At 43.7% G+C, this 27,266-nt stretch overlaps 2 protein-coding genes and 2 long non-coding RNA genes across 4 annotated transcripts; all 4 read left to right on the top strand.

The window, feature by feature from the left end:
* Positions 1 to 2,820: 2,820 nt before the first annotated feature.
* LOC103636166 (uncharacterized) lies at positions 2,821 to 5,286 on the top strand. Its single transcript, XR_002264424.2, has 5 exons — positions 2,821 to 2,935; positions 3,485 to 4,218; positions 4,335 to 4,821; positions 4,912 to 4,984; positions 5,077 to 5,286. It is a non-coding gene; the product is annotated as an uncharacterized lncRNA (long non-coding RNA).
* Positions 5,287 to 5,867: 581 nt separating this feature from the next.
* LOC101202705 (putative ubiquitin-conjugating enzyme family) lies at positions 5,868 to 9,369 on the top strand. Its single transcript, NM_001326368.1, has 8 exons — positions 5,868 to 6,084; positions 6,198 to 6,225; positions 6,343 to 6,429; positions 7,878 to 7,936; positions 8,493 to 8,534; positions 8,612 to 8,685; positions 8,906 to 9,003; positions 9,093 to 9,369. The coding sequence occupies exons 1-8, from the start codon at positions 6,049 to 6,051 to the stop codon at positions 9,128 to 9,130; spliced, it is 462 nt and encodes a 153-aa protein (NP_001313297.1). The 5' UTR covers positions 5,868 to 6,048; the 3' UTR covers positions 9,131 to 9,369.
* Positions 9,370 to 11,985: 2,616 nt separating this feature from the next.
* Positions 11,986 to 16,681, top strand: LOC109941411 (uncharacterized). The gene is made up of 6 exons (XR_002263960.1): positions 11,986 to 12,497; positions 12,763 to 12,793; positions 13,040 to 13,065; positions 13,559 to 13,661; positions 14,828 to 14,904; positions 15,402 to 16,681. It is a non-coding gene; the product is annotated as an uncharacterized lncRNA (long non-coding RNA).
* Positions 16,682 to 18,225: 1,544 nt separating this feature from the next.
* LOC100382416 (uncharacterized) lies at positions 18,226 to 24,757 on the top strand. The gene is made up of 12 exons (NM_001175159.1): positions 18,226 to 18,475; positions 18,594 to 18,755; positions 18,887 to 18,933; positions 19,721 to 19,786; positions 19,884 to 19,991; positions 20,701 to 20,767; positions 21,431 to 21,515; positions 22,186 to 22,346; positions 22,895 to 22,996; positions 23,860 to 24,082; positions 24,376 to 24,511; positions 24,601 to 24,757. Exons 1-11 carry the CDS (start codon positions 18,434 to 18,436, stop codon positions 24,507 to 24,509), a joined length of 1,197 nt encoding a protein of 398 aa, NP_001168630.1. The 5' UTR covers positions 18,226 to 18,433; the 3' UTR covers positions 24,510 to 24,511; positions 24,601 to 24,757.
* The last annotated feature ends 2,509 nt before the right edge of the window (positions 24,758 to 27,266 follow it).

The raw sequence follows: 27,266 nt of genomic DNA, 5'->3' as shown, positions 1-27,266 counted from the left end.
CACTAAAGATCAATTAGCCGATATCTTTACCAAGCCTCTTGATGAACAAACTTTTACCAAACTTAGGCATGAGCTCAATATTCTTGATTCCCGCAATTTCTTTTGCTAGATTGCACACGTAGCTCATTCATATACCTTTGATCATATCTCTTTCATATGCTATGACTAATGTGTTTTTCAAGTCCATTTCACACCAAGTCATAGGTATATTGAAAGGAAATTGGAGTCTTCGGCGAAGACAAAGGCTTCCACTCCGTAACTCATCCTTCGCCGTTGCTCCAAGAAAGGGACCTTGTCTTTGGGAGAGAGAGTAAAAGCCCAAAGCAAAAGGACCGGACTTCGTCTTTGGTATAATCTTAACTCATTTACTTATGACCAAAGAGGAAGATAGTACTTCGATGGGCTCTAATGATTCCGTTTTTGGCGATTCATGCCAAAGGGGGAGAAAGTATGAGCCCAAAGCAAAAGGACCGCACCACCACCAATTTCAAAAATTTAGTCCTTTCCAAGAGTATTTTTCAATTTGGTATCCTATTATGTTCAAAAGGAGGAGAAAATTAGTTTTTCAAAAATGTATATCAAAACCCTCTTGAACACTAAGAGGTGGATCTCCTTTAGGGGGAGTTTTGTTAAGTCAAAGGAAAAGCATTTGAAACAGGGGGAGAAAATTTCAAATTTTGAAAATGCTTTGCAAACTCTTATTCATTTACCTTTGACTATTTGCAAAAGATCTTTGAAATGGATTTACAAAAAGAATTTGCAAAAACAAAACATGTGGTGCAAGCGTGGTCCAAAATGTTAAAAATGAAGAAACATGCATATCTTATAAGTATTTATATTGGCTCAATTCCAAGCAACCTTTACACTTACATTATGAAAACTAGTTCAATTATGCACTTCTATATTTGCTTTGGTTTGTGTTGGCATCAATCACCAAAAAGGGGGAGATTGAAAGGGAATTAGGCTTACACCTAGTCCCCAATTAATTTTGGTGGTTGAATTGCCCAACACAAATAATTGGACTAACTAGTTTGCTCCAGTGTATAAGTTATACAGGTGTTAAAGGTTCACACTCAGCCAATAAAAAGACCAAGTTTTGGATTCAACAAAGGAGCAAAGGGGCAACCGAAGGCACCCCTGGTCTGGCGCACCGGACTGTCCGGTGTGCCACCGGACATGTCCGGTGCACCAGGGGGACTCAGACTCAAACTCACCACCTTCGGGAATTTCCAGAGGCGACTCGGCTATAATTCACCGGACTGTCCGGTGTACACCGGACAGTGTCCGGTGCGCCAAGGGAGGTCGGCCTCAGGAACTCGCCAGCTTCGGGAAACTCCAACGGCTAGTCCACTATAATTCACCGGACTGTCCGGTGTGCACCGGACTGTCCGGTGCGACTCCGGAGCAACGGCTATCTCCGCGCCAACGGCTCTCTGCCGCGCATTTAATGCGCGCTCTGCGCGCGCAGAGGTCAGAATCGCCCATGCTGGCACACCGGACAGCAAACAGTACCTGTCCGGTGTGCACCGGACACCCAGGCGGGCCCACAAGTCAGAAGCTCCAACGGTCAGAATCCAACGGCAGTGATGACGTGGCAGGGGGCACCGGACTGTCCGGTGCGCCATCGAACAGACAGCCTCCCAACGGCCACTTTGGTGGTTGGGGCTATAAATACCCCAACCACCCCACCATTCATTGCATCCAAGTTTTCCACTTCCCAACTACTACAAGAGCTCTAGCATTCAATTCTAGACACACCAAAGAGATCAAATCCTCTCCATATTCCACACAACACCCTAGTGACTAGAGAGAGTGATTTGCTTGTGTTCTTTCGAGCTCTTGCGCTTGGATTGCTTTTCTTTCTTGATTCCTTCTTGTGATCAAACACTCACATTGTAATTGAGGCAAGAGGCACCAATTGTGTGGTGGCCCTTGCGGGAAGTTTGATTCCCAAGTGATTTGAGAAGAGAAGCTCACTCGGTCCGAGGGACCGTTTGAGAGAGGGAAGGGTTGAAAGAGACCCGGCCTTTGTGGCCTCCTCAACGGGGAGTAGGTTTGCGAGAACCGAACCTCGGTAAAACAAATCCGTGTGTCACACTCTTCATTTGCTTGAGATTTGTTTTGCGCCCTCTCTCGCGGACTCGTTTGTATTTCTAACGCTAACCCGGCTTGTAGTTGTGTTTATATTTGTAAATTTCAGTTTCGCCCTATTCACCCCCCCTCTAGGCGACTATCAATTCAACTTTGTGGTTTTGGGACCTTTTTTGGAAATGAAGAACAAGTTTTGACATATTCTATTGGAGACAATTGACTATGTGAAATACGAGGTAAAATTATAATTATAGAACATCTACATTCAAAAGCAAGAGCAAAATCACAATTGTAAATCTATACTACTTAAGACAGTAGTGTAGGCATCCACACGGTGCACGGTTCTGCCCCTCCACGCCCGCCCTTGCCTCCGTGATCCCCGCCGGCAAACCCGACCGTCATCCTCCCCCGCCTCCCTTCCATCCTAGCCCGCCCCTTCCATACTCCTCCCCTCACAATGACAAATGAATCTATACTGTCTTAAGATAGTAGTGTAGGCGTCCACACGGTGCACGGTTCTGCCCCTCCAGGCTGCCCCTGCCTCCGTGACCCCCTCCCCTCGCGCCCCTGATCATGATCCCTGCCGGCAAACCTGACCGTCATCCTCCTCCCCCGCCTCCCTTCCATCCCAGCCTGCCCCTTCCATACTCCTCCCCGCACAATGACAAACAAATGAATTAATGAATCAATCATCATAGCCTAGGCCCCTCCTCCGTCGCTCCGCGTATCCGCCCCCACCGTGCCCGCGAGGCTCGTGACGTGACGCAGCCGCGACGGACGCCTCGCGCCGCCGATCGAGTTAATGGACGCCGAGGCTGGCGTCGCCGGCATCGACCAGCTGCCGGTAGGGGGCCATCTCTCATTGTCGTGATTCCGCTCTCCTCCTTGCCTGTCGTTGGTGGAGACGTTGGTGTTGGTCGACCTCGGGGTGGGCATCGAACGGCCCATGCCCGCCCACCCCGGTGGTATGTGCATGTGCCCGCATCGCGATCGGGGTTCTCCTTGCAAGGGGTCGGATTTAGGGGATTCCGGTGCGGATTAGATCGATCTCTCTGTTTCGCCTGATTCATTCCTCCCCCTAGGTTCCAATCTAAAGGGCACACAACATAGTACTCAAATGTTTCGGTTTTGTCGCAGCGACAATGGTGGAGCGAGAAGCTGAAACTCGAGCCCAGCTTATGCGTTTTGATTTTAACCGGGGATCACTGATGTAAGCATAGATGGACGTATATTCTGTATCACCATGATGTTGTTATATATAAACAGTCGTAATTAACGAGCATTGTGCTACTACTACTTTAGAGTGAGCATTGTGCTACTACTATTTTAGAGCGCTGCTTTGAATATGCGGAGCATGGTTCCTAACGGATGTCGTTCTGCCTTGCAATTTCAGCGGAGGCAGTACTACATGAATCTATTGCTTTTGGCTTACCAGAGCTTTGGTGTTGTTTACGGTGACCTAAGCACATCACATCTTTATGTTTATAAAAGCACATTCTTTGGAAAGCTTAATCAGTACCAAGATGAGGAGAAAGTGTTCGGTGTGCTTTCCCTCATCTTCTGGACCTTCACTCTGATTCCTTTGCTGAAGTATGTCACTATTGTGCTGAGTGCTGATGATAACGGGGAAGGTGCCTATAAATCCCTTTCTTAACATCCCCTGTCTTTTCATGTGCCTGGATGGAGTGGGATTAGTTTGTTGTAATCCAGCATGTATATCGGCTAGCAACGATATACAAGAAAAATTAAGGCTATATTGTTTATCGTCCTAATAAATATTATATTAAATGAATAATATCCCTTAATGTATCTTCTGAAAGAAGGCCTATCTTGGCACTTGTAGCTTACAAATGACTAAGGGATGCCTACACTTTTGTAGGCAGACCATTTGCTCTCTATTCGCTTCTTTGCAGGCATACAAAACTCAGCTTGCTGCCAAATCAACAAGGAGCCGATGAGGAACTATCTTCATACTACAGAAACGGGTTTGCACCTCGCAATGGATCTTCACCTTTGTTAAGAAGATTTCTGGAGAAGCACAAAAAATGAGAGTTGTGCTTCTTCTCATAGTTCTTTGTGGCGCTAGCATGGTGATTGGTGATGGTGTCCTCACCCCAGCAATCTCAGGTGGATACTTACCACAATAATCTATTTGATTTCCTCTTATGTTGAGCAAAATTACAGTTATCAACCTTTTCTATATATTTTTATCATGCTTCATTCTGGTTGTTCTTTTCTTGCAGTCCTCTCATCTATGTCTGGATTACAAGTTCGAGCTATTGGTTTAAATCATAGTAAGTACAAATCATCTCTGTGAACTCATAACTCTTGATGCAAAAATATTGAAAACACACCTGGTTTTTGTGGGAGTACCAGCAGTTGCAATTTATGTCAATTTGTAAATTTGTTTAATAAATAGTAGAAGAAATTTCAAAGAGCTATATTTGGGTTCTCAAAATTATCACAGAACTATGCATTTTAGAATTATGATCATAGAACTATATAAATTTGTTTTAGAATTAAGGGCATGTACAACAATGTGACTAATATCGACTTTACATCGACTCAATATTGGTGTAAACACATGCCATACAAGAGGTTCGCGGAAGCGATTATCATGACCTGAAAGAAATATAAGGTTGCTTACAACAAGAAACGTTCTGGATGGGCGGAGGATATTTTTAAGTGGGAACATACAATTCGGACTGATGTTCCAATTGACTTAAGAGGGTATTTTCTTCGTACCACATTCTCATCAGTTTAAATTTGTTCTATGATAATCATTGTATAAAACATAGTTGGCCAAATATTATTCTATAGGTTTAATACCAGCTACCTCGTTCTACAAGCTATGACCATGTGGGGGAATGACAGACGAATGAAATTTGTTAGGGTGAGTGTAGTACGTTCGTTTTATGTTCAAAACATACATTCCGGTCTTATAATACAAATTGACGTTTTGTTCTCTTATGTCTTTGTCTATAGGATGCAAAGATTCTTCGAAGTAATTTTGTGATTGATCTGTTAAGTTATGAGGACAATTCGTGCCGATATGTCATCCCTGCAAACATACAACAGAGACTTATCGATATCGCTAAAAAGGATTAGCTGATTAGTGTACGGTTGTCGACACATTTGTCTGTAATTAAAAATTCTAAATTAACTTTTTAGAAATAATTTGTGTGATATTTATAATGTTTTCCACATGGATTTTGCATATTATAGTGATGTTTGTCGTTCAGTATCAATGTTTCATACAAATTTTTTTACTTCTGTCGCAACGGACGGACACATACCTAGTGAAGAACAATTACGAAGAATAAGTTTGTGATTATGATTGCGCATCCACTTTTGAATTTAGTTGGTCCGTAATTATGGTTTTGTCCCTGTATTTTATACCAACAAATGACTCTAACAGAACAAGTCTAAACTTATAGTGGTGTGTAGGACTGCTTTAGGTTTCAGCTCTAGAACAAGTGAAGTTGTAGTTTATAATAATTTTTTAAATAAATTTAAAATATATTTTTAATCTAAATAATAAATAAAATAATTTATCTAAATGTCTTCTAAAGATTCACGACTTTATCTCTATGATTTTCTAGATTATCTAATGACATGTTTCATCAATTTTACTAAATTTATTGAAGCTAAAAGCCTATACTTTTTTTTTTAAAAAAAAGGCTCGGTAGAGTTATTCGGGTAAGAAGTACAATTGCACGTCCATCGTGAATCGTGATAGAGAAGCACAATAAGTTGAGGTAACGTGACAGGGCCGAGATAAAACCCAAGCAAAGCAGCAGGTAGACCGCTGCAGCAAAACCGCGCCCCACCGCTTTCCCGTTCCCCACCCCGACCGACTGCTCCCCCTCCCCCGCACCAGCCTCAAGCCCTCAAGGCCTCAAGGCATCGCCGGCGCCGCAACTTCGCTGAGGAAGCCCGCACCCCTGCCCGGATCCGATGGCCAACAGCAACCTCCCGCGGCGGATCATCAAGGTGCGCGCCCGATCTGGTCACCCCGGAGCAGATCTCTCGCCCGCCTCGGATCCGATTCGTTGTGTGCTCGCTTCTAACCTCTTTTTGGTTGCCATGTGGTTGGATCTGTGCAGGAGACTCAGCGGCTGCTCAGCGAGCCAGGTTGGCGTGCTCAGTCTCGCGGTTTCGGTGGACTTCGTCTAAGTTTTCCGTTTTTTTGAGGGTCGAGTTTTGATTCTGTTAGTCAAATGGTTTTGCTTGGTTCGTTCGTTCGTGCAGCACCGGGGATCAGCGCGTCGCCCTCGGAGGAGAACATGCGCTACTTCAACGTTATGATCCTTGGGCCGGCGCAGTCGCCCTATGAAGGTGCAGGCTTCTGATTCGGATTTTTTTATGCGCTGTTCGTGCTGTGTGGTGTGGTGACTAGAGTGGTAATATTGGAGTGCTTCCAGATATCGATAGTCGAGTCGAATCAATTCTTTTCAAAAGATGCCACTGGAAATGGCAGAAATGCTGAAATGTTTGCTCTAGTTTATGCGCACATAGGTAAGCTTGTATAGTTTGGTCGGCTGGTGACTTTTGGCTTGTCAATTTTAGTTTTTGGGCGGTATTATGGCTGATGAGTCTCAGCTTCTATTTGCAGAATTCTGTTAGCTATGTTGAAGGGCAGGTAATTTGAGTAATGTTTGCACTAGTATAGTATGTGATAGTTATTACTAGTTTTGTTTTATGTGTGCTGTTTTTCTGCATATTTGTGTAGGGAACAAAAGTCATTTTTTATTTCCTAGATTATAGTTTTCTGTAGACTGTAGCTTCTTTGGATGAATTGGTAATAATATATTTTGTTCCTTCCGTGATCTATTAGTTCTTATCCATGTATGCTGTGATGATCTCCATACTCTGATTTGTTTAAGTAGTAATATAGCAGATTCACTTGCTAACCTCTTTTTCGGAGGCAAGGACTAAGGAAGTCACTAGTATGCACCTTGGGAAATGGGTTAGTTGATCTCGATTCTAAAATGGTAGTGAATGAATGAAACATACCACTGGTACCAGTGGAAACCGGTTCTTAAGGTGGCAAGGGGATACATGGCGAGCCATCCCTTCCAATCATCTAGGCCTAGGCACCTGTAAGGTGAAGCAAGGTGATACTCTATGCCAGAGGATAACAAGGGGGCTGGCCCAGCCCAGCAGACAGCTTATATACCACTCGGTCCCTGATTCATCATCTAGAACCACCAGCGACGCTGCCCCCCCTCAGCCCCCCTCTCTCTCTCTGCACCTCTCGCTCCAGATGTGCTGCCTGCAAGTGCTCCCTGCCTTTCTTCATCCTTTTTCTCACTGCTTTATGCCCTCTGATTGATGGCTGCTGCCCCTCCTCTTTTTTTAGATCAACTGCGTCATAGTTGACCGGAGCAAGTTATGCGCTGGTCACGGGCGCTGTAGCCAGCAGGGATAGCAGCGGCTGCATGTTCTGTCTTGCTGACCAGCTCACCTCCCGTTCTTCCTATCTTTTCCCTCCCTCAATCCATCTTTTTGCTGACCTTTTTTTGTCATGGAGACCAGGATACCCAGAAGGTCAGAATCGCAGTGTCTCATTGCATAGGCGATACCTTGAAAACCATGGTGGAACTCACTTTTATCTGGCTTAGTGGACTATTATGTTCAGCTCATTATGTGTGTTGTAGCAATCACCACATGACCACAATACCTTTGCTTGTACTGGGGATATTTGTGACACCTAATTGGTTTCCTTGTAAGTTGTAATCATACTTAGTTACTGACAATGTTACTTTCACTTATTGATTGGTCAGGTGGAGTTTTTAAGCTTGAACTCTTTTTACCTGAGGAATATCCAATGGCTGCCCCAAAGGTAACTACCAATTTTGCTTAATGTCTAACAGTATTATGCTCTGTACTTTGTAAGCTAATCTTGTTTGTATGTTAACTTTGAGTAAAACTTCTCTTTTCCAAGATGACTTCTGCTTTCTTTTGCATAGTTATTTGAATCATCGAATTGCTTTGATATGATGTGTGATATTAGTGTAATCACTTGTCTGTCTTTTCTTCTGTTTGTACAATACAAACATATCTTGGCTGACTTGGATTTGTAGTATGTATTTGGATTAATAATGTCTTCTGTTAGAAGGGCTAGCTATTTTCTGTCCCTTCCATTGTTTTCAAGTCATCCGATTAATCGCGATTAATCGTCCAAGTCGTTTTGGACCAGTCGTGATTAATTGCCCAAGTCGTCCGACAAATCGTGATTAATCGCCCAAGTCGGTCAGCCAGAACGATCAACAAGTCGTTCGACCTGAAAACAATGGTCCCTTCTCTTTGGTGTCCATTGAAGTGTTAGAACTAGTCAAATACACTGTTCTAGTGTTTATGATCACAGTGAACACTTATATTAGCTTGTGCTGTTGCAGGTTAGGTTTCTGACAAAGATTTATCATCCCAACATCGACAAGGTAGGCATGCATATTCCTTTGTAGTGCCAGTTTATTTCTTATGAATGGTTATTCAGTCCAGGACTTCACTGTTGCAGCTTGGTAGGATATGCCTCGACATTCTCAAGGACAAATGGAGCCCAGCACTTCAGATTCGAACAGTTCTTTTGAGGTCTTTATATTTATCTGTGTGTGTGTACCAATACTTATGTTTTTGCTTAAGAAAACATTGTTTTTTCTTTGTTAACCTAATAAACCAAATATACCAACCGGAGTTATTTCTCTTTTGTTCTTGTGCAGCGCTAAAATATGACTTTATAAACGTTGTTCAGTTCCTTTGCCTTTTGTATCCATGGACATGCTAGCTGTTCTGACAATATTCTGGCTTTCAGTATACAGGCTCTACTGAGTGCGCCAAATCCAGACGACCCTCTTTCGGATAACATTGCAAAGCACTGGAAAGCCAATGAAGTAGAAGCTGTCGAAACAGGTAAATTGAAGTTGACAAATCAGTCAATGTTGTCTCTTCTGGACTCCGATTTGCATAGCTGACAATGAGAGATTTCATGTCATTTGCAGCTAAGGAGTGGACTCGCCTGTATGCGAGCGGTGCATGAGAACGCAGTGATGTTCTTGATGTAATAACCCATCATACTTCAGTCCTCATCTATTGCCATTTGCTTGATAAAAAATAGGCTGGAGATATTTGCCATGGAATGAAGTCTCTACATGACTATCACTCTGAATTGTTTGGTTGTACACCTGTGGTCGGTTCCCTTTACCTTGGGGCACCTTTGACAAATCAGTATCTGTGGTAGAACTTGCTGATACTGTAATATATTTGTTACTTCATGTAGAAGAGCTTCTCAACTGTCCATATTGTTGAAACTGAAGCTTGGTTGCACCTTTTTTTCTTTGCCCGTCGACTGTCATCGGAGAATGCAAATTGCCAAAACTAATGTGCACCTGGTCAGCTTTGCTGCGAGGTGCTTTCCTACGAAGTGATCACAGGGTCGTTTTATCACAATACTTAAGCAGCTTTACAGGAATTTGTATTGTTGCAGTACATTTTTGACAGTCATAATCAGGTGGAACGTGAGAATCCATAAATATTAACCTCCAGTTATACATACACTGGACAGTACTCTAGATTCTTGTGGTTTCATGGGTTGTGTTTTCCAATGCATCAAGGGCAATCAAGAGCATGTTTGGATGGTGACATGAAAAAGCTATACGGCCAGAAATCCTCCCGATTTGTTGCCTGGCTAGGCGATGGGTGGACGGGTCTTAATCCAAACAGGCGGCAGTGGTGTCAAATCTCAATCCAGAAAAACGCCTTGTTTGAGAGTTCTTGCGCATTTTTGCCTTATTTCGCCTGAAACTTAATTTCATCTCTCAATTTTCAAAATGATAATTCAAACTTTAAACTTTACTTTTGGGGCTAAACTACTAGAACCATTTCATTCCTCAAAACTTTGCACGTTGGGCTCAATTTCATCCATGGTTGAGCTCAAAGTGCAAAGTGTGAGCACCGAAACGGTTATGAATAGAACTGCACAAACGTAAAATTTGAAGATTGAAACGGTTATTTATGAAGTGCAGGGATAAAATCGTTCCTCAAATAGTTAAATGATACTCTTGATGAGAGAAACGTGACGGTGCAGTCCATTTTTTTTAATTTGGAAGAGTAAAAAAAACTGACTTGATCGGTTTTAGAAACCGGTCACATTGGGTCATGTTGAATGAATCTTCTGAAATCTCGTTTTCGCTTTCTTCATTAGACTCCAAACTCGATGGTCCATACACATCTTTCAGTTATCTCGACGAAGTAACACAATGACTAAATCCATTATATTTTTTGAGAGTATCCGAGCCTATAGGACTTTGTTTAGGTGCTCTAGTATTCACGATAAATTTACATATATTACGTTAGATTGAAGTGTAAATTATTCAGCTTAAATCTCAATATATGTGAATTGAGGTGAATATTAGAGTACCCAAACAAGGTCTAAGAGTTGTTTTGTTTGGTTCCTTTACCCTGTTTGTCTACCCTCTAGATTATTTAATCTAGCTTAAATAAGTTAAGATACAAATAAACAACACATATTATTAGGTGGATTATATAATCTAGATATCTAGATTATGATAATCCATAAGCAAGTCATTATGTGTTTATCTCTACCACTACATAAGTATGTAGTGTAGACGTCCACAACCAGTGGTGCACGGTTCTGCCACCCTCCTCCCCCCGCCGCCGCGGTTTCCTCGCATCCCGCCCGCCCACGGCGCTCCTTTCCATCCTCGAGCAGTCGCGGCTTCCTTCTATGGCGCTCCTTTCCATCCTCGACCGCGGTTTCCTCGCCACTGCGCTCCATCTCTCTCGCCCTTTCCGGATCACTGCCCCTGCCCTCTCTCTCGCTTCCTCTTCTCCCAAGATCCCATCGCTGAGAGCACGCAAGCACAAGCAGGGGGCCCTTCCATCCATGGCTCGCCCCGCAGAGGCAGGGGGCCCTTCCAACGATGGAGCACCTCGCCCCGCACTGGCAGGGGGCCCTTCCATCCATGAGAGCACCGAGGAGCCGTGGAGCCGCGCCCGAGGAGGACCGCCGAGGCCGGGCGGCCGGGCACGCGCCGCGCCGGGATGCACGGGTGTTGGGGCCAGACCGCGCCCGCCCCTGCGCCGGATCCGAGGCCGAGGCCGCGCCCTTGCCTGGAGGACCGCCGAGGAGCCAGTCGTGGAGCCGCGCCCGAGGAGGACTGCCGAGGCCGGGCGGCCGGGCACGCACCGCGCCGGGATGCACGGGTGCTGGGGCCAGACCGCGCCTGCCCCTGCGCCGGATCTGAGGCCGAGGCCGCGCCCTTGCCTGGAGGATCGCCGAGGAGCCAGTCGTGGAGCCGCGCCCGAGGAGGACCGCCGAGGTCGGGCGGCCGGGCACGCACCGTGCCGGGATGCACGGGTGCTGGGGCCAGACCGCGCCCGCCCCTGCGCCGGATCCGAGGCCGAGGCCGCGCCCTTGCCCGGAGGCAGAGCAATTCTCTGCTCGTGCCCACGCGGAGGCCGAGCGGGCCTGCCTGCGCGCGCGCCGGGTGGCGAGGCCGAACACTACTCACATCTGTGCACATGCAGTCGCTGGGGAGCCCCTCCCGATTTGGCATGCCTCCCCCGAAATTGCCGGCGTTCTCGCCCCTCCCCGTCGCGTCGCGCGATGCTAGCCGTGATTCCCGCGTCCGCCCGCCCGACGTCTACAAACTTGTTCTGCAGATGCCCCTCCCGCCCATCGTCATCCATCCCCTGCCTCCGCCGCGGACGACCTTCCTTGGCCGCCACCAGGGGGCTTCTGCAGGCGAGCGCGCAGGGGGGAGCTGTGGCCCATGGCGTTCGACTTCACGCCCCGTGCAACCCTCCTCACCGTGTCGGCACGCTGCCCGTCTTCGTCTCATCTCGTTGGTGCTCCTCCCTCCCTCCCTCCCTCCCTCGGGGCCTGCTTCCTCCCCATGGTGTGGATCTAGATCGTCGACGTCTCAAACCACCTCGATTGGCGACGGCGACGCCCCCTGCCGTGTGGATCCGATCATGGGGCGGCCGCCCTGCCACTGCCCGCTCCAACGGCGGCGCGGACCTCGCCGTCTTCGAGCAGTTCGAGCGGATGGTGCATTGGCTTCTACGTTCCTATGTCTTTGGATACGTTGCTCTGAAATGATGCTCTGTTCAGCAATTAATAACTAGCTCTGAAATGATGCTCTAGAATTAGCTAATTCCATCTGATTCTTAGTCGGTGCCTCGTTCTTTCCTTGGTTTTTTTGCTTCTGTTGCCTCTGCTATATGAAATATGAGGTTCTTGATCAATCCTGGTGCTCTGGTGTCGTTGTTTTTCAGGTCCAGGGAGGGCACGATGATGAACCTGTCGAATGGCTTTGCGTAAAATTCAGATTTTTATTACTAAAATATTACTAAAATTGCAGATTCAGTCTGTTGCAAGATATGTAAGTATACACACTGGTCTTAGTATTGTAAGTATTGATGCAATTTGTTTTTGTTTTGTTGATATTGCTTATATTCTGTTTTCTTGATTTAGTTTTATGTTCTCAACGATTACTATTTATGTGCCTTTGCAAGCTAATGGTAGTAACTTCGGTGGGTCATTTTTAACCTTCAAGACCACATCATTATTCTTTTGTTTCCTTACATTTTTACAGTTATGTCCCACTGCTAGCTAATGGTAGTAATCGATGCATTTTTGAAAATCAGGTCTATGCATGGAGTCAGGGTGTCAATCATGGTAATGCTAAACTGCATGTTCTCTTAACTCTTTTTTCTCATCTTATTCCTAATTTTCATTTTGCAAAGATTAGCATGTTCATTTATTTGTTTGATAGGCCCTCAAATGCATATTTGGTACCATTTGGTTGCTTCAAAGACTAATTTTCATTTTGCTTAGATTATTCTTTTGTTTTCTTACATTTTTATTGTTATGTCCCACTGCAAGCTAATGGTAGTAATTGATGCACAATATTTTGAAAATCAGGAGCCAGGGTGTCAAGCATGGTTCTGGTAATACTAAACAACAGGTTCTCTTAACTCTTTTTTTCTCATTTTGTTCCTATTTTTCATTTTCCAAAGATTAGCATGTACATTTATTTGTATGATAGCCCTGAATTGCATATTTGGTATCATTTGGTTGCTTCAAAGAGGTGCATCACCGGCCAAGGCTTTCATTGCCGAGGGAAAGTTTGTTGTTGATCCAGTTGATAATTGTTGCCTCCTCTCCTATTGCTTTGCTCTTTCACATTTTGTTGATGGGCTAGCTTTTGTTCATGACAGCGCACAAGAGTTTAGGTATTGTTGTAGGTGTGAATTCAAATTTTGAAGTAGATAGTGGGCACCCAATTCTGATATGAGGTTTCAATATGGAATATTCCATAATTTTATTGTGTGTGTTTGGCTGAAGTAGGGCACATGATTAGAATATGAATTGAAAAACAGTTTGGGCATTTTGCAGCTATAATACGTCATGCTAACAAAACTTCGTACAATTGTTTTCCAGCTATAATACGTCATAACCAGCCTGAAGTTTGGGCATTTTGCTTGGGAAATGGCTATGCTGGATTGAAGGATGCTCTTGGTTCAAATGATTCCAGACTTCAAAGGTATGACATGATAATAGCACATTTAGCATTCTGCAACACATGTTATGCAATCATGTTATTTTCTTAAAATGGTGTCATAGACTATAGACATGGGGTAGATGGAGTGATTCATTCGTCGCTGCCACAAAAAAAACTAACAATGTACGTCACACCATTTCCTTTTTATACTGTAAGCACTAGCTGGTACATAAAGAATAAATGGCACCCAGAATTTTGCTAAATAAAAGGCACCCAGGACTTTACTGAAAGAACATGATGTGATATTGTGATGTTACACTTTAGCTTGAAATCTTGTAGAAATGCAGCAGCAATGAGTCCATGTATTTTAGTTTTCACCAATATCTTACTAAAGATGACTTGCCAAAAATATTCTCCATTTATGGAGCTTACCCGTGAATATTGAGATTCAAGACTGAAGAGTAACAAATGGCTATTATGCTAGCTATTTCACTGCTTACAGTATGAATCTTCACTCTTATGATGTTTTTTCTATATTTTTGTAGAATTTGCTAAAGTGCAGGGCATTCATAAAATGCAGGTATAGAAAATAGATTGGAGCTCAATATACATAATTACTACAAAAATGCTGAAAATGAGTAGCTTCTAGAAACATTAGACTGATTACTCTGACTAAGGTCCTAAAAGTCATGCTAGCAGAATTTATGGTCCCATTTACAAGACATTAAAAAGGAAAAACTGGAATACCTGTTTACACATGCATCGAGTTCCTCAACTATGAGTAGGAAAACTGTTTGTTTCTGCTAATAAATGTGCATGTCGGCTTCAATTATCTACCTGGAATGAATTGTGTCCTTAAAACTGACACAAGCCTGTTAGATGACCTTTGTTTGGGTTACCTGCTACACTTTCTTAGCTATGTTGTGGAATCATTTTTGTGGATCTTTTTAATCAGTTCTATCAGATTTGTTTATGGATTGGGAAAATTGTTTCTTGGTGTATCATGAAATGACTTACAAATGCATTTAAAAGAGTTTTGGCACTACTACACGAAGCCTTGATATGTTGTGCACTTGCATACAAACACTATCCAGTTAACTGATCATAGATTTTTTTCTTTAATTGATCTGCTACACTTTACTGATCACACTTGCTCTTATATATTTTTTGCTTGAGTAATGATGCTTACTTGCTTAGTACTCTTTCAGTTCCAAATTATATTTCACATGCATGTCGCTAGCCGGGATGCTACTTCAGTGAGACATTGAAGCCCATATCAGAAGAGGTGCGCAATCTCGATGTTGTACTATCTAGATTTCATTTCAAGGAGCACCAGTACAGTAGTTTCAAAATTTAAATTCTGCACGAATCTGATGGTTTGTTTGAATTGCAATTTGGACCGAGGCGAAATCTACTATCTCATGCCAAGGTGACACTGGTGTTTGAGGTTCAGTAACTTGAGTTGCTAAAGGTCATGTGATTATGATTGTCCCAGATTACTAATTGCAAATAGTATACCATATGTACATGATAGGGATTAGATTTACAGAGAATGATAGAAAATTTTCTAGCTGTTAATTTTTTTACTTGTGCCAATTTGTATATACGTGAATTTACAGACTAATTAAAAATTACAGGTTACTAGACTATGAAATAAAAACCTACAGAACCTTTAGTCAAATATATATGAAAAAAACTTTAGTACAAATATATATATGAAAAAATGGGATGGAGAAACCGGTAATTCGAGTTACTGAACTCTTTGTTGTTTTGGAATAGCAGCACCAGGCAAGAGTTGGAGAACTAGGAGTCTTCGGCTGTCGCTACGGCCTTCGGATTGCTCCTGTATTCTTCAATGGACAATCCTTGACACGGTCACATAAGCACAACAAGAGGAGAACCCCGACCACAGTTCCCAGTCCAAGGGCGACGATGGCGGATTTGCTTTTATTGCTGAACAATGGGAACCCTCTGTGGGTGACCGCTTGCTCGAGCCATTATTTGAATTCAAGCTCCTCATCTGTGTGAAGCTGACAGATAGCTTACCGCTGAAAGAATTGTTTGAGAGGTCAATGTTGAAGCAGTTGTCTAGCTTCCCCAGCCATGGCGGGATATTCCCATCTAACTTGTTACATGAAATTTCCAGCACATTGAGGCTTCCCAAGCTCTGCAGCCACGTGGGATTTACGCCGATGAGTAGACAGTTTGTCAGGATGAGCACCTGCATTGTCTCACCGCCGCGGAAATTCCTGGTCAGCACCAAGCTTGTCAGGTTGCGCAGGTGTTGCAAGACCTGCAATGTCTATGCCAGGTTGTGAAACTATTCCTGGTCAGCGAGAGGTACGACAGGGATCTCAACTCCTTGAAGCTCTCCGGTATCCCCCCACGAGCATGTTCCTTGTAAGATTCAGTGTCCTCAACTTGGTGCACACACTGATGCCAGGAGCTATAGCGCCACTCAGATAGTTGGTTCCAACATCAAAAGTATTAAGCTTCGGCAGCAAGCTGGAGTCGATAGCAATCTCACCAGAGAGCGAGTTGTTCCTCAAGCTGATTACCCTCAGCAGTGGAGAACTTTACAGGGAAGCGGGCAACTCACCATCCATCCTATTGGTGGCCAGGTTTACGGACTCTAGTCTCCTCATCTCTCCAAAGACATCAGGGATGGAGCCTGTGAACTTGTTATAGGACAAGTCAAGTTGCATGATCTGAGAGAGGTTACCAAGGTCACTGCCGAGGTTGCCAGTGAACTGATTTTCATGTAAGCTCACTCTCCTCAGGTTGGGCAACGTGTACAGGTCGTCGGGATCCCGGTGAAATAGTTGTCGTCGAGGGAGAGCTCTGTGAGCACCCTGCACCGACATCAGAGATGCAGGATGTACATTGGTACATGTGTGTTGGTTTTTTGTTTAACCTTCTTTATAATATTTGCAAGTTGCTTTAAAATTGAGTGCTCATAAGATGCATCAAAATGTTTCCTATCCAAAGCTCGTATACTATAATTGTTTCATGAACTTAATTTGTTGACACATGACTACTATAAAGTTCTAGATACAACTTAATTTTGGTTAATACCACAACACAGGATCATATATATATTATTGTTGCAATATTTTTTTTCCGTCGCAACGCACGTGCATTCACCTAGTATAATCTATAAGCCGAATTATATAATCCTAGAAGGAAAGAAACATGGCCGTATTCACTCTCCTAAACTTTATTCCCTAGAAATTGAACTTGAAATACCTATTTTAGTCAACCCATTTGCTATTTTAAGGACTAAGAGCAACTTCAATAGTTATCTAAACAACTCTTTAAATCTTAAATTTAAGAAGTGAATAGAAAAACATCACTCTAATAGTTATTCAAATGGACTTACTAAATTTAGTTACTTGCTACCCAACTCCATTTACTCTCCACATTTAGCAACTCGGTAGCAACTCCATAAACTCAGTTGTCGCCGATTTCTTCACAAATACGTGTTTATTTTTTTTCTCTACAGCGAGGTAGCTAGATCAAGTGCAATCTTTTTTCATTTCCCGTGCAGCGAGACAACCAGATCCGATACGCGTGGCACAACCTTCTCCACCGTCAGCCCACCTCTCACCCATAGGCCATGCCATCGGGCTGTCGCTTCCCAACAGGTCGCATCGGCCGACCTTCTCCTCTACTGTCCACTACCCTCGACCCCTACTGTTTAACATGTTCAATGGGAGTAGGCCTACCAAAACTACATTCAAAATTGAGCTATTGTCTAAATATGAGGAACTGTTGGAGATAAAGCTACTTTTTTACTCCCAACAGCTATTTAGCAACCTGAGAATTATTAGAGTTGCTTTAAAAGTGACTAAACTAGTTTAGCATGTGGGAACCAAACACTCATTGATCGATTTCGTTTCGGGACCGGCTAAGCCTATTTTTACTGAAATATTTATATTTAGTTTGTTTTAACACTTTTTGGCTGTCAACAATCAGGTAACATCCATATTAACGCTAGTGACATGTGGCACAAAACTTAAAATAGAAATATGAAAAAATAATACACGATTGAACTTTTAAAATCACAAAAGGCACCATTCTATCTTTTGGTACCGAACAGTGAGAGTAGTATTCAACGCTGTTGTAGAAGTAGCAGCAAGTGTAGATGGCGGGTGAGTGGCGACCGTTCGTTAATTGACGCGACTCGCAAGGTGTTCTGGTGGGTGAGTGACAGTCCACCGTCGATTCATCTGGTGGGTGATACGGAAGCACAATAGTACTTGAAACGAAAGAAGAAGATGTTTGAGGTGGTTCCGTTGCCTACACAAATGCCAACAGGCAACAGCTAGAAGCACAAGCACACGTTTCCGAATGGACGCCACGTTGAAAACGCACACGGAAATCAGCCGCAGGGTCCGCGGCGCGCTGGAAACCGTGTGGCTCTGCTCCTACTGACAGACGGGCTAGAACCGCGAATTCCGACTCTGGCCGCCCACTGTCAGTGAGAGCGGCGGGGTCACGGAGAAACCGAGCCCCGTACCATGGAAGCGCCCTCCCGTTCCGTGCGTCTGGGCTCGGGAAAGACCATACCAGCGCGGCAGCGCAGATTCCATCGACGCCCCGCTGTCCCGGGCTCCCGGCCGCTTGTTTGTTGTTTACTTCTATTTTTTTTGCCCGTCAGCCCCACCGCAACCGACGCCTCCAGTCCTACTCCTCCACCCAGCTCGCCGCTTCAGGAATCCGGAGAGCTCGCGTCGCGCGTGCGTGGGCGTGGGTGCGTGCGGCGGCGAAGCACCAGCACCACCCTCTCGCGTCGCGCGCGCGCGCGCGTCTCGATGGCCGACGGCGAGCCTTCCCTCACGCGCTGGACCTTCGAGGTGACTGGCTGGCCTCTCCGTGCGCTCTCCCTGTACTCCTCCCTCTCGTGTTCAGTACCGCTCCCCCAGCACGTGCCTGAGCTGAGATCTCGCGGCGCGATCGGTTGGCCTCCCGCAGGATTTCGTGGTCCACTACGAGGCGCGCTTCGGCCTCCGGCGCGAGGCCGACGGCGACGACGCACCCCCGCCGCGCGGATCCGATCATGGGGCCAGCCGCCCCGCCACTGCCCGCGCCAACGGCGGCGCGGACCTCGCCGTCTTCGAGCAGTTCGAGCGGATGGTGCGTTGGCTCATGTGTGCCTCGTGTCTTAGCTCTTAGGACACGTTGCTGAGCTCTGCATTGGTTGATGGTTTTGGTTTGCCGTCTCGGAGAATCCTGTCACTATTTGCTTCCCTGGTTTTGGTTCGCAGGAGAGGAAGGTGGAGATAAGCAATGGAGCAATAGAGGATGGTCCACTGTAAGACTTGGGTGTACATCAGAAAGAGCTACACATTTTTTTCTTCTGAACCACTGAAATGACGCTCTAAAGTTAGCTAATTCCATCTGATACTCTGTTCAGCAATCAGTAACTAGCTCTGAAATGACACGCTAAAGTTAGCTAGCTAATTCCATCTGATTCTCTGTTCAGCAACAAATAACTAGCTAGTGTGGCCAAATCTACTTGAAACTGTGCTGTACTTTCTGTTTGATTTGCATGTCAGCTAAGATGGGTCTGAAAGCCTTCATTCGACCTCCACTGGCCAAATTTCAGAAATAGTGCTTTCTAGTAAGAGTTTAAGATAGAGACATGCCCCTAGACTTTTATGCTCTGCATGTTGACCAGTATGCTCCGTGTGGCTTATATGATGAAAATCATACAACTTTGGATGCTTGGTGCTCTTGATGGATTCTTGTTCCTGATTTTGGACTTCAATTATATGTTCTCAGGCACGTTAATAAAAAATGTACTCCAAATAGCAACAGGAATTAATCTTGTTCTGTTCCTTTTAAGTTATGCTACTATAGCTGACGAACAACTATTTGGGAATGGTTGGAGCCTAGTTATTTGATAATTCTAAAACAATCCATACTATTTGCCACATGCAAGAAATCTTTTCTAGTTTTCTTGATCCAATTGTTAGTTTTTAAGCATTGCTGTATTATTTTGTTTGGAAACATAACCTTCGAAGAGCATGTGTTTCAGTTGTCATGCAAATGTATTTCCCTTTTTATACGCCTGTGGTAACAGGGTATGATGGTTGCAGGCAGAAATCTCTACTTCCTTCATTTGAATCTGCAGAAATGCGCAACTTAGCTGAGACATTGTTAAGGTAAACTGTTTCAAAATCTGTACATGACATCAATAGTGCGGTACTGTAATGTATTCTCGACTGCTGTTACTATAGCTTCCTTCTCCAATGCCTACAGGGATATAATTCGTGGAAGTCCAGATGTTAAATGGGAAAGCATAAAAGGTCTGGAGAATGCAAAGCGTCTTCTCAAAGAAGCAGTTGTAATGCCAATTAAATATCCCAAGTAGGCTTACTTCTCAGTGAAATATATTGTATGTTATATGTGTACAACATAATAAATCTCTAATAAAATTTAAGACTTGTACATCTTGCAGTATCAATTAGATGCTTTTTCATTTGAACTTTGTTTTAAGAACTTTACCAGCAAAGCTAAAGAAAATGCATTTTTATAGATGCTTCCTTAACATATTCTTTGCATGTTATTTGTTTTTGTATATGTTTATGATATGGATGTCGGCATGTCGCACAAGATTTGTTTAGTCAATTTCTGATGGATGTTTTTTCGCATTGGTTTTCATTTCTATTGATTTAAAAAATGAACTCTATCAACCATTGTGATAATTTGTTAGTTTATTTACCCACTTCTTTTCTCGAACAAAGTAGGAGAGCTGGGTGCCATTTCATTAAGAGAGAGCAAAAAAGGAAAAACACCACAAAAAATGGGATGGCTAGAAAAACCTTCCCAACACCCAGCTCAACAGTTTAATTACTGTTTAAACCATCCAACATTAATATTCACTCTGACTGATTTTGAAAGGAGTATTTATTGCCACGAAGGTCTAAAGGGCAGATGCAAAATTTGTATTAGTCAAGGTCTTAAGGATTTCTTTTGTACACTCAACATTTTTCAATCATGTGTTGTCCAGTTGGATATTTTCTTCTCTGCTTACTAATTACTCCTTTTTGTGTTCTAACTTGTGTTTCAATCCCAGATACTTCACAGGTCTATTATCACCTTGGAAAGGCATATTACTGTTTGGTCCACCTGGAACAGGAAAGGTTTGCACTTCAAGAGTCATTCACATTTTTTTCTCTCGTTTTTGAACCATATATGATATTCCTGTTGTTTGTAGTTCTTTATTATGTATATTTATATGTTGCTAGGCAAACTATATTTAGCTATATTTTGCTAACCGATACTTTTTGCGGGTCCATGGTGCTCTCAGGCTAATCCCCCTATTTATAACTATGACTATTGACTTCTCATCATGGAACTTCAGTAGTTAAGCAAATAATCCAAATATCTGTCATGATATAATTGAATTACCAAGTTACAACATTTCTTTGGAGTGTACTTGTTACTCTGTCTTTAATGAAATGATATGCAACTATCCTCTGTATTCAAGAAAAAAGAACATTTTTTTGGAATGTTCTACTTTCTACTGTGATTTGGCGAAGAATATAACTATCAAAGATAATAGAGAAGTTGGTGTCTATGGATCGAGCTTTATAACACCTGGAATTTGTTTTTTTAAAATAAATACAGTCCCCCCCCCCACTTACAATTATATCAAAAAAGAGCAAAACAAGTGTACAGAAACACCTGGAATTGTTACCTGAAAAGTTGCAGTTGATCTGTTTCTTTTCTCAGTATTTATTGTATTCAGTTATACTGAATCTCCGAGTGCAACCGTTTAACCTCCTCAGTATATTTAATTTCAGACAATGCTAGCTAAAGCTGTGGCTACTGAGTGCAAAACAACTTTTTTCAATATTTCTGCCTCGTCGATTGTAAGCAAGTGGCGCGGTATGTCACTGTATTTTGTTTGCTTCTCGACATGTGTTTTTGTGGTTCATGAGCATGCATCAGTTTATGTATTCCATATTGGCAGTACGAGCTTATGCATTTCTGTTATTGCTCCATTTATTGCTGCAAATTTGCTATATAATATTGTTGCCTGCTCTATGGAGATCTCCTTGATAGAAAGAAGTATTTAGGTCCGCTCAAAGCTACATAACTGTGGAAATTTTACCCTTCCACAAAACTTAACACTTGTTCTGTGCATAATTATGGAGCTTAAAGATGAACATAAATTGTAACTGGACTCAGTTTACCTCAACATTACATCAATACGCAACCAAGGGGGACCAGAAGATGGATGACATGTGCTATGTTTCTCTTTCTATATCTTGTTTGTATACTCCCCTGCCACATAGCTGATGGCCAAATGCTTAGTAATTGATTGCTTGAAGTGCAGCACACACACACTCCTTAATCTTCATGATATGATTACTTTATATGCTTTCTATCTGGGGAGTGTTTGCTTTTATTTAAAGCGTGTGTACTAGTTTTGGCAACAGCATTCATCAATTTACAAGCTGCAGTTGCCGCACAGCGAACTTGTACAACAAAATATATAATTTTACTTTTTTCATCCAGAAAAGTTTTGCTTATTCTAATAGTCCGAGTGATGCAGGTGACTCGGAGAAACTAGTGAAAGTGTTATTCGAACTTGCAAGGCATCATGCACCATCTACTATTTTCCTTGATGAGATTGATGCTATCATTAGTCAACGTGGTGAAGCTCGTAGTGAACATGAAGCTAGCCGGCGATTGAAAACTGAGCTATTAATACAGGTAGCTTTTTTGGGCTGTACAAAGCTGAAAGTATAATCAGTTATCTTCCATTGAGAAATTTGAGCTTCTCAACCACAAATTGGTTGCAAGCAATAACTTTTTCGAAACTACATTTCTGGGAAACAAAGACATTGTGCCTAAAATCGGGTCAGCAAGCATCTCAAGCTTTCCAAAGTTGACATACAGAATATCCTTGGCTTTCTTAACTTCTTTGAATTGATCACAAACTAGTCTTCAGTTTTTTTCTCGAACCACGCAGGAAAGCTGCGCGTCATTTCATTAAGAAAGCAAAGTCAAGGTCCTGAGAGAAAAGAATTCCCGATGGGCAAACAGTACAACACCACCGCCCTTACACAAACACAAAGGAAAAAAACCGACCACGAGTCCACGACCTCTAAGAGCCAACCCTTAGGACTAAGTCCTGGAGGGCTTTTGCCCCCGCCAAACACCACAAGTGTCCCTCTGGACAACCAACTGGTCTTCAGTTTTGGGGACTGTTGTCTCTATGGTATTGATTATTTCATGACATTTTGATTTTATTGCTGCAGATGGATGGGTTGACTAAGACAGATGAGCTTGTTTTTGTTCTAGCAGCAACAAATTTACCATGGGAATTGGATGCAGCAATGCTGCGTCGGCTGGAGAAGCGTGTATCCTTTTCTAAATAATCTTGTGTTTCAAATCTTAGTTGATTTACAAATTTCATGCATATTGTTAGAGATATGTATAGACTTGTATATCTTTGTACTCACCTTACACATCAAGCCATACAACCTTGTATACCAAACCGTACAGACTTGTGGTGTTTGGGTGTGTTGTGTTTCCCTAATTCTCTACATGGTATCATGAGTTTGGGCCTAAACCTAGCTCTTCCCCTCCGCTGCCCATTTGAATCTGATCCCATAGTGGCTGATTTGGTGACAAGGGATCACGGGAGGATTGAAGGGGATTGAGGGGGAAATTAGGCGCTGCTGGCTCCCCTCCGCTCTCTATTTGTTGACCCCAAACCCTAGGGCATCATCGGCCTCTCCCTCCCTCCCTACTACATCCCTGATCACAGCCGTGGGTCTCCTCTCCTAGGCACTGATTGGCGCTGGTCCATCTCCTGGTTGCCATCACCCTTGTTCTGATGGCACCACCAAATTCCAGTGACTCCATCACCACGTTCACGACAAAGGATGCCTCCTCCAGCAACCAGGAGTAGCTGGCGGTGGTTGTCAACCTCTATGCCATCGTCTGCCTCAAGTCCCACATTCCCATGATGTTGGAGATGCAGAACTCCAGCTATATCAAGTGGGCACGAGCCCACATCAATGGCACGGGCGCTGCCAATCCCACTGATCCGCAAAGATCAGGCGGACTGTTGCGTCTGCAAGTCCAGGACACGGAGCTCGTCCTCAACCTTCTATGCGTCCTTAACCCTCCCTTCGCCAAACCATCTCTGTTTTTTAATCAAAGCTGAAACCTCATGACAAATCTGAAGGAACTTTTTTCCCCATAACTTGTCAATCAGATTCTTGTTCCATTGCCAGAGCCGGATGCTAGACATGCTATGTTTGAAGAGCTCCTGCCATATACACCTGGCACAATGGAGATTCCCTATGATGTTCTTGTGGAGAAAACTGAAGGGTATTCTGGCTCTGATATTCGCCTGGTATGCAAGGAAGCAGCAATGCAGCCCCTAAGACGGGTAATGGCAGTTCTTGAAGGCAGGAAAGAAGAGGTCCCTGAGGGTGGTACGTGACTTGTTCTTAACTAGTATTCTCTTCTTTTCAGCAATTCTGTTCTTGTGAACAGGAACAGATGACCACTTGCCACTTTATTGCTCTTTGTTGTCAACTTCTCTTCAATTTCTAGGAAAATCATGCCTGTATCTGTATGTATGGGTTGCACCTAGTGTTTTCAGAATAGAAAATAGGTAGTGGCACAGAAAAAAACGAATTTGTACTATGATAGTACTTTTCAATGCATGTTAATTTAAAAAGTAAATTATTGGTCTTTAGAACTTTTTCTGGGGGACATGTTGCAGAGTTGCCTGAAGTTGGCCCAGTAACTACAGAAGATATTGAACTTGCTTTGAGGAATACAAGACCGTCTGCACATCTTCATGCACATAGATACGAAAAGTTCAACCAAGATTATGGCAGTCATGTACATGGCTAAAGGTGAGCTGGAATGACCAAGAGTGACTGTGTCTTTGATTTCTGGGTTGTTCTTTGAACTACTCCCTAAGCATCTGTAACGTTCCTTTCAGGGGAGAAGCTTGTTGTAGGGTTTAATTTGTATGCTCATGCGTGGGCCAATAGGTGACTACTGAATTCATCGACATGCTGAGGTATCCTTGTAAACACTATGCTTATCCTTGTATGCTGTACACTATCATTCATTTGATGAGCAATAAGCTGTTTGGTAACTCAGTCTCACCTGGATAAGGAGAAACTACGATTTTCCCTGCATTTGGCTCGATTTATCTATTCCTCTGGTGTCACTCTTATGTTTTGTCAGCCAGTTTTGGAGTTTCTTTCAGCAAGCAGCGTGAACCTGTGTGTACTTAGGTGCTGTTTGGTTGGGTATTTTTGGCCTGTAATCCATTCACATGGTTAACGGATCCCGCTGCTTCGTGTTTGGTTGCGTCCGCGTGTAATGGATCACAACTTTAATGGCTACGGCACAGTACAATGCCTACCTTGTAGTGCTATCCGGTCTCCTTACTAGTCAAAATAAAAAACCCCTAAACAAACAATCATAGGCTTTCCTTATAGTTTGTTGAATCACGATGGTAAGTTTAATCCACTATTAGAGTGAACGTACTATCCAGTTCAACCCAAAAACTTGAGTTGATCCAATTACACACTTCAACACCTAACATCCAGGTTAATCTAAAAGATTAAGCTGATAAAAGAAGTTAGTCAATCCATTTATATACTTCAACTGTAACCATTTTATTGACATTTACACTCACGGAGTCCTAACCAAACAGCACGTTAGAACAGTCAAATCCAATTTGTTTTCGCGACACTGATGTATTTTTAGTAGCACTACCAGAAACCCAGAAGAGTGTGGTTAGTGCTGTATTTCAATTTACCTCCTTGCATACACTTTTCTTTTCGGTACACCAGAAACCAAGTATAACCGTACCTAGTAATATAGAAAAGTAGGCTAATGCATGGTAAATTACGGTTTATTTGATTTCCAGTCTGAATTGAACACCATGCAGTGGCTCACAACATTCTTCCCATTGAACGCCACTGGAGAAATGGCTATTGGTATCGGTTGGGAACCGTCTGCGGTACCAAATTCTCAACCGGTATTGGACATACAGGACTAAGGGCTCCTTTGGTAGGGCTTATGAGACGGCTTTTGCTCTGCTTTCACCAATAAGTGAAGTTGTGCCAAACAACCTTTTTTAAGACTCTGATATGGGCACCTAGTGCTACCATGGCTTGTCCTTTACGCTGACACTCTGAACCCATCCTTGTGGGCCCATGCTCAGCACCCACGCAACACTCTCTCAACTACTGCTCGGTGGACCCCAACGCTTTTGCTCTGGTTTCACCAATATTTAATGAAGTTGTACCAAACAACATTTTTTGAAATGGCTTCACGTAAAAAGCACTTCTCTCATCTATACTACTCTATTAAGAGCTTAATGTGGGCACCAGGTGCTACCACGGCTTCATCCTCCACACTGACACTCTGGGCCCGCCCCACGCGTCCCGCCTCGGCGTCGTGCCTTGTGGGCCTAACACCCAGCACCCCGCGCAACGCTTTCTCAGCTACTGCCCCGTGGACCCTAGCGCCTACTCTTGGCCAACACCCGATACCGCCCGCGTAGATACCACACCGCGCAAAAAATAATGTAGAGCGAACACTCGAACCCATACCCTCATTTCATAAATTTGGGGCTAACCACTAGACCACATATAACTTAGTTTTTATAAATAAATAATATATATATTTAAATAAATATCTAAATACTTATTTATATGATATATAACAATCATAGTAAAGCGCGGAAAATTGGCTAGCTTGTATTATAAGGGTGAAGCTGAAAAAACTGGCTTCATCAACTTTGGTTCACGTACATTTTGTAAAGAGACCCTTCCACCATCGTTTGATTTTTTTTCCTCGGTCCGCTGTTCTACTCCGTCGACAGTGATGCACGCAGATGAAGACCCTCGATCTGACAGGAGGATACGACGGACGGGTGTATGAGCAGGTGGCCATCTAGGACGCCGCCATGCCGGGGCTGCGTAGCGTCTCATCTTGTATCTCTCCCAGGCCGGCACCGAGGAGCGGTCGTCGTCCCCACCGGCGGTATAGGGCGCAGCCTTAGCAGCTCGAGTAGATCCAGCAATATGTTGACAACTTAGAGATCACAGACATGACGGTGTCCAAGTTCAAGAAGTAATCTCCATCTTGCCGAGAGATCACAGACATTTTCTTCCACGGTTCTACTCCGGGCGTGAGCTCGTCTTTTTTTTTATTGAAAACAGCCTAATAGGTAATAGCCTGCGGGAGAGCTCCGTAAAATTAACCACTACAGTAAACGGAGAAACGTCCGACGGTCAAAACCGTCGGAAATAGATTATTTCCGACGGCAAAGCCTTATCTCCGACGGCTTTAAGCCGTCGGAGATAACTCGTCGGAAATAGTGCAATGTCCGACGGCAACCGTTGGACATAAGCTATCTCCGACGGCTGCGTGTGCCCGTCGGAGATAACAAATCCCAACCGTTTTACCGGTCGGAATGTGGGCCCCACAGGATTAAGTCCGACGGCTACCACTAGGCCGTCGGACATAAGCATCCCTTATGTCCGACGGTAGTTAATGCCGTCGGACATAAGCATCCCTTATGTCCGACGGTAGTTAATGCCGTCGGACATAACCATGTGTTATGTCCGACGGCTACCACTAGGC

Source organism: Zea mays, chromosome 8 (genome assembly GCF_902167145.1).
Source record: "Zea mays cultivar B73 chromosome 8, Zm-B73-REFERENCE-NAM-5.0, whole genome shotgun sequence".
Lineage (NCBI taxonomy): Eukaryota > Viridiplantae > Streptophyta > Magnoliopsida > Poales > Poaceae > Zea > Zea mays.
This window is presented reverse-complemented; position numbering and strand designations above follow the sequence as displayed.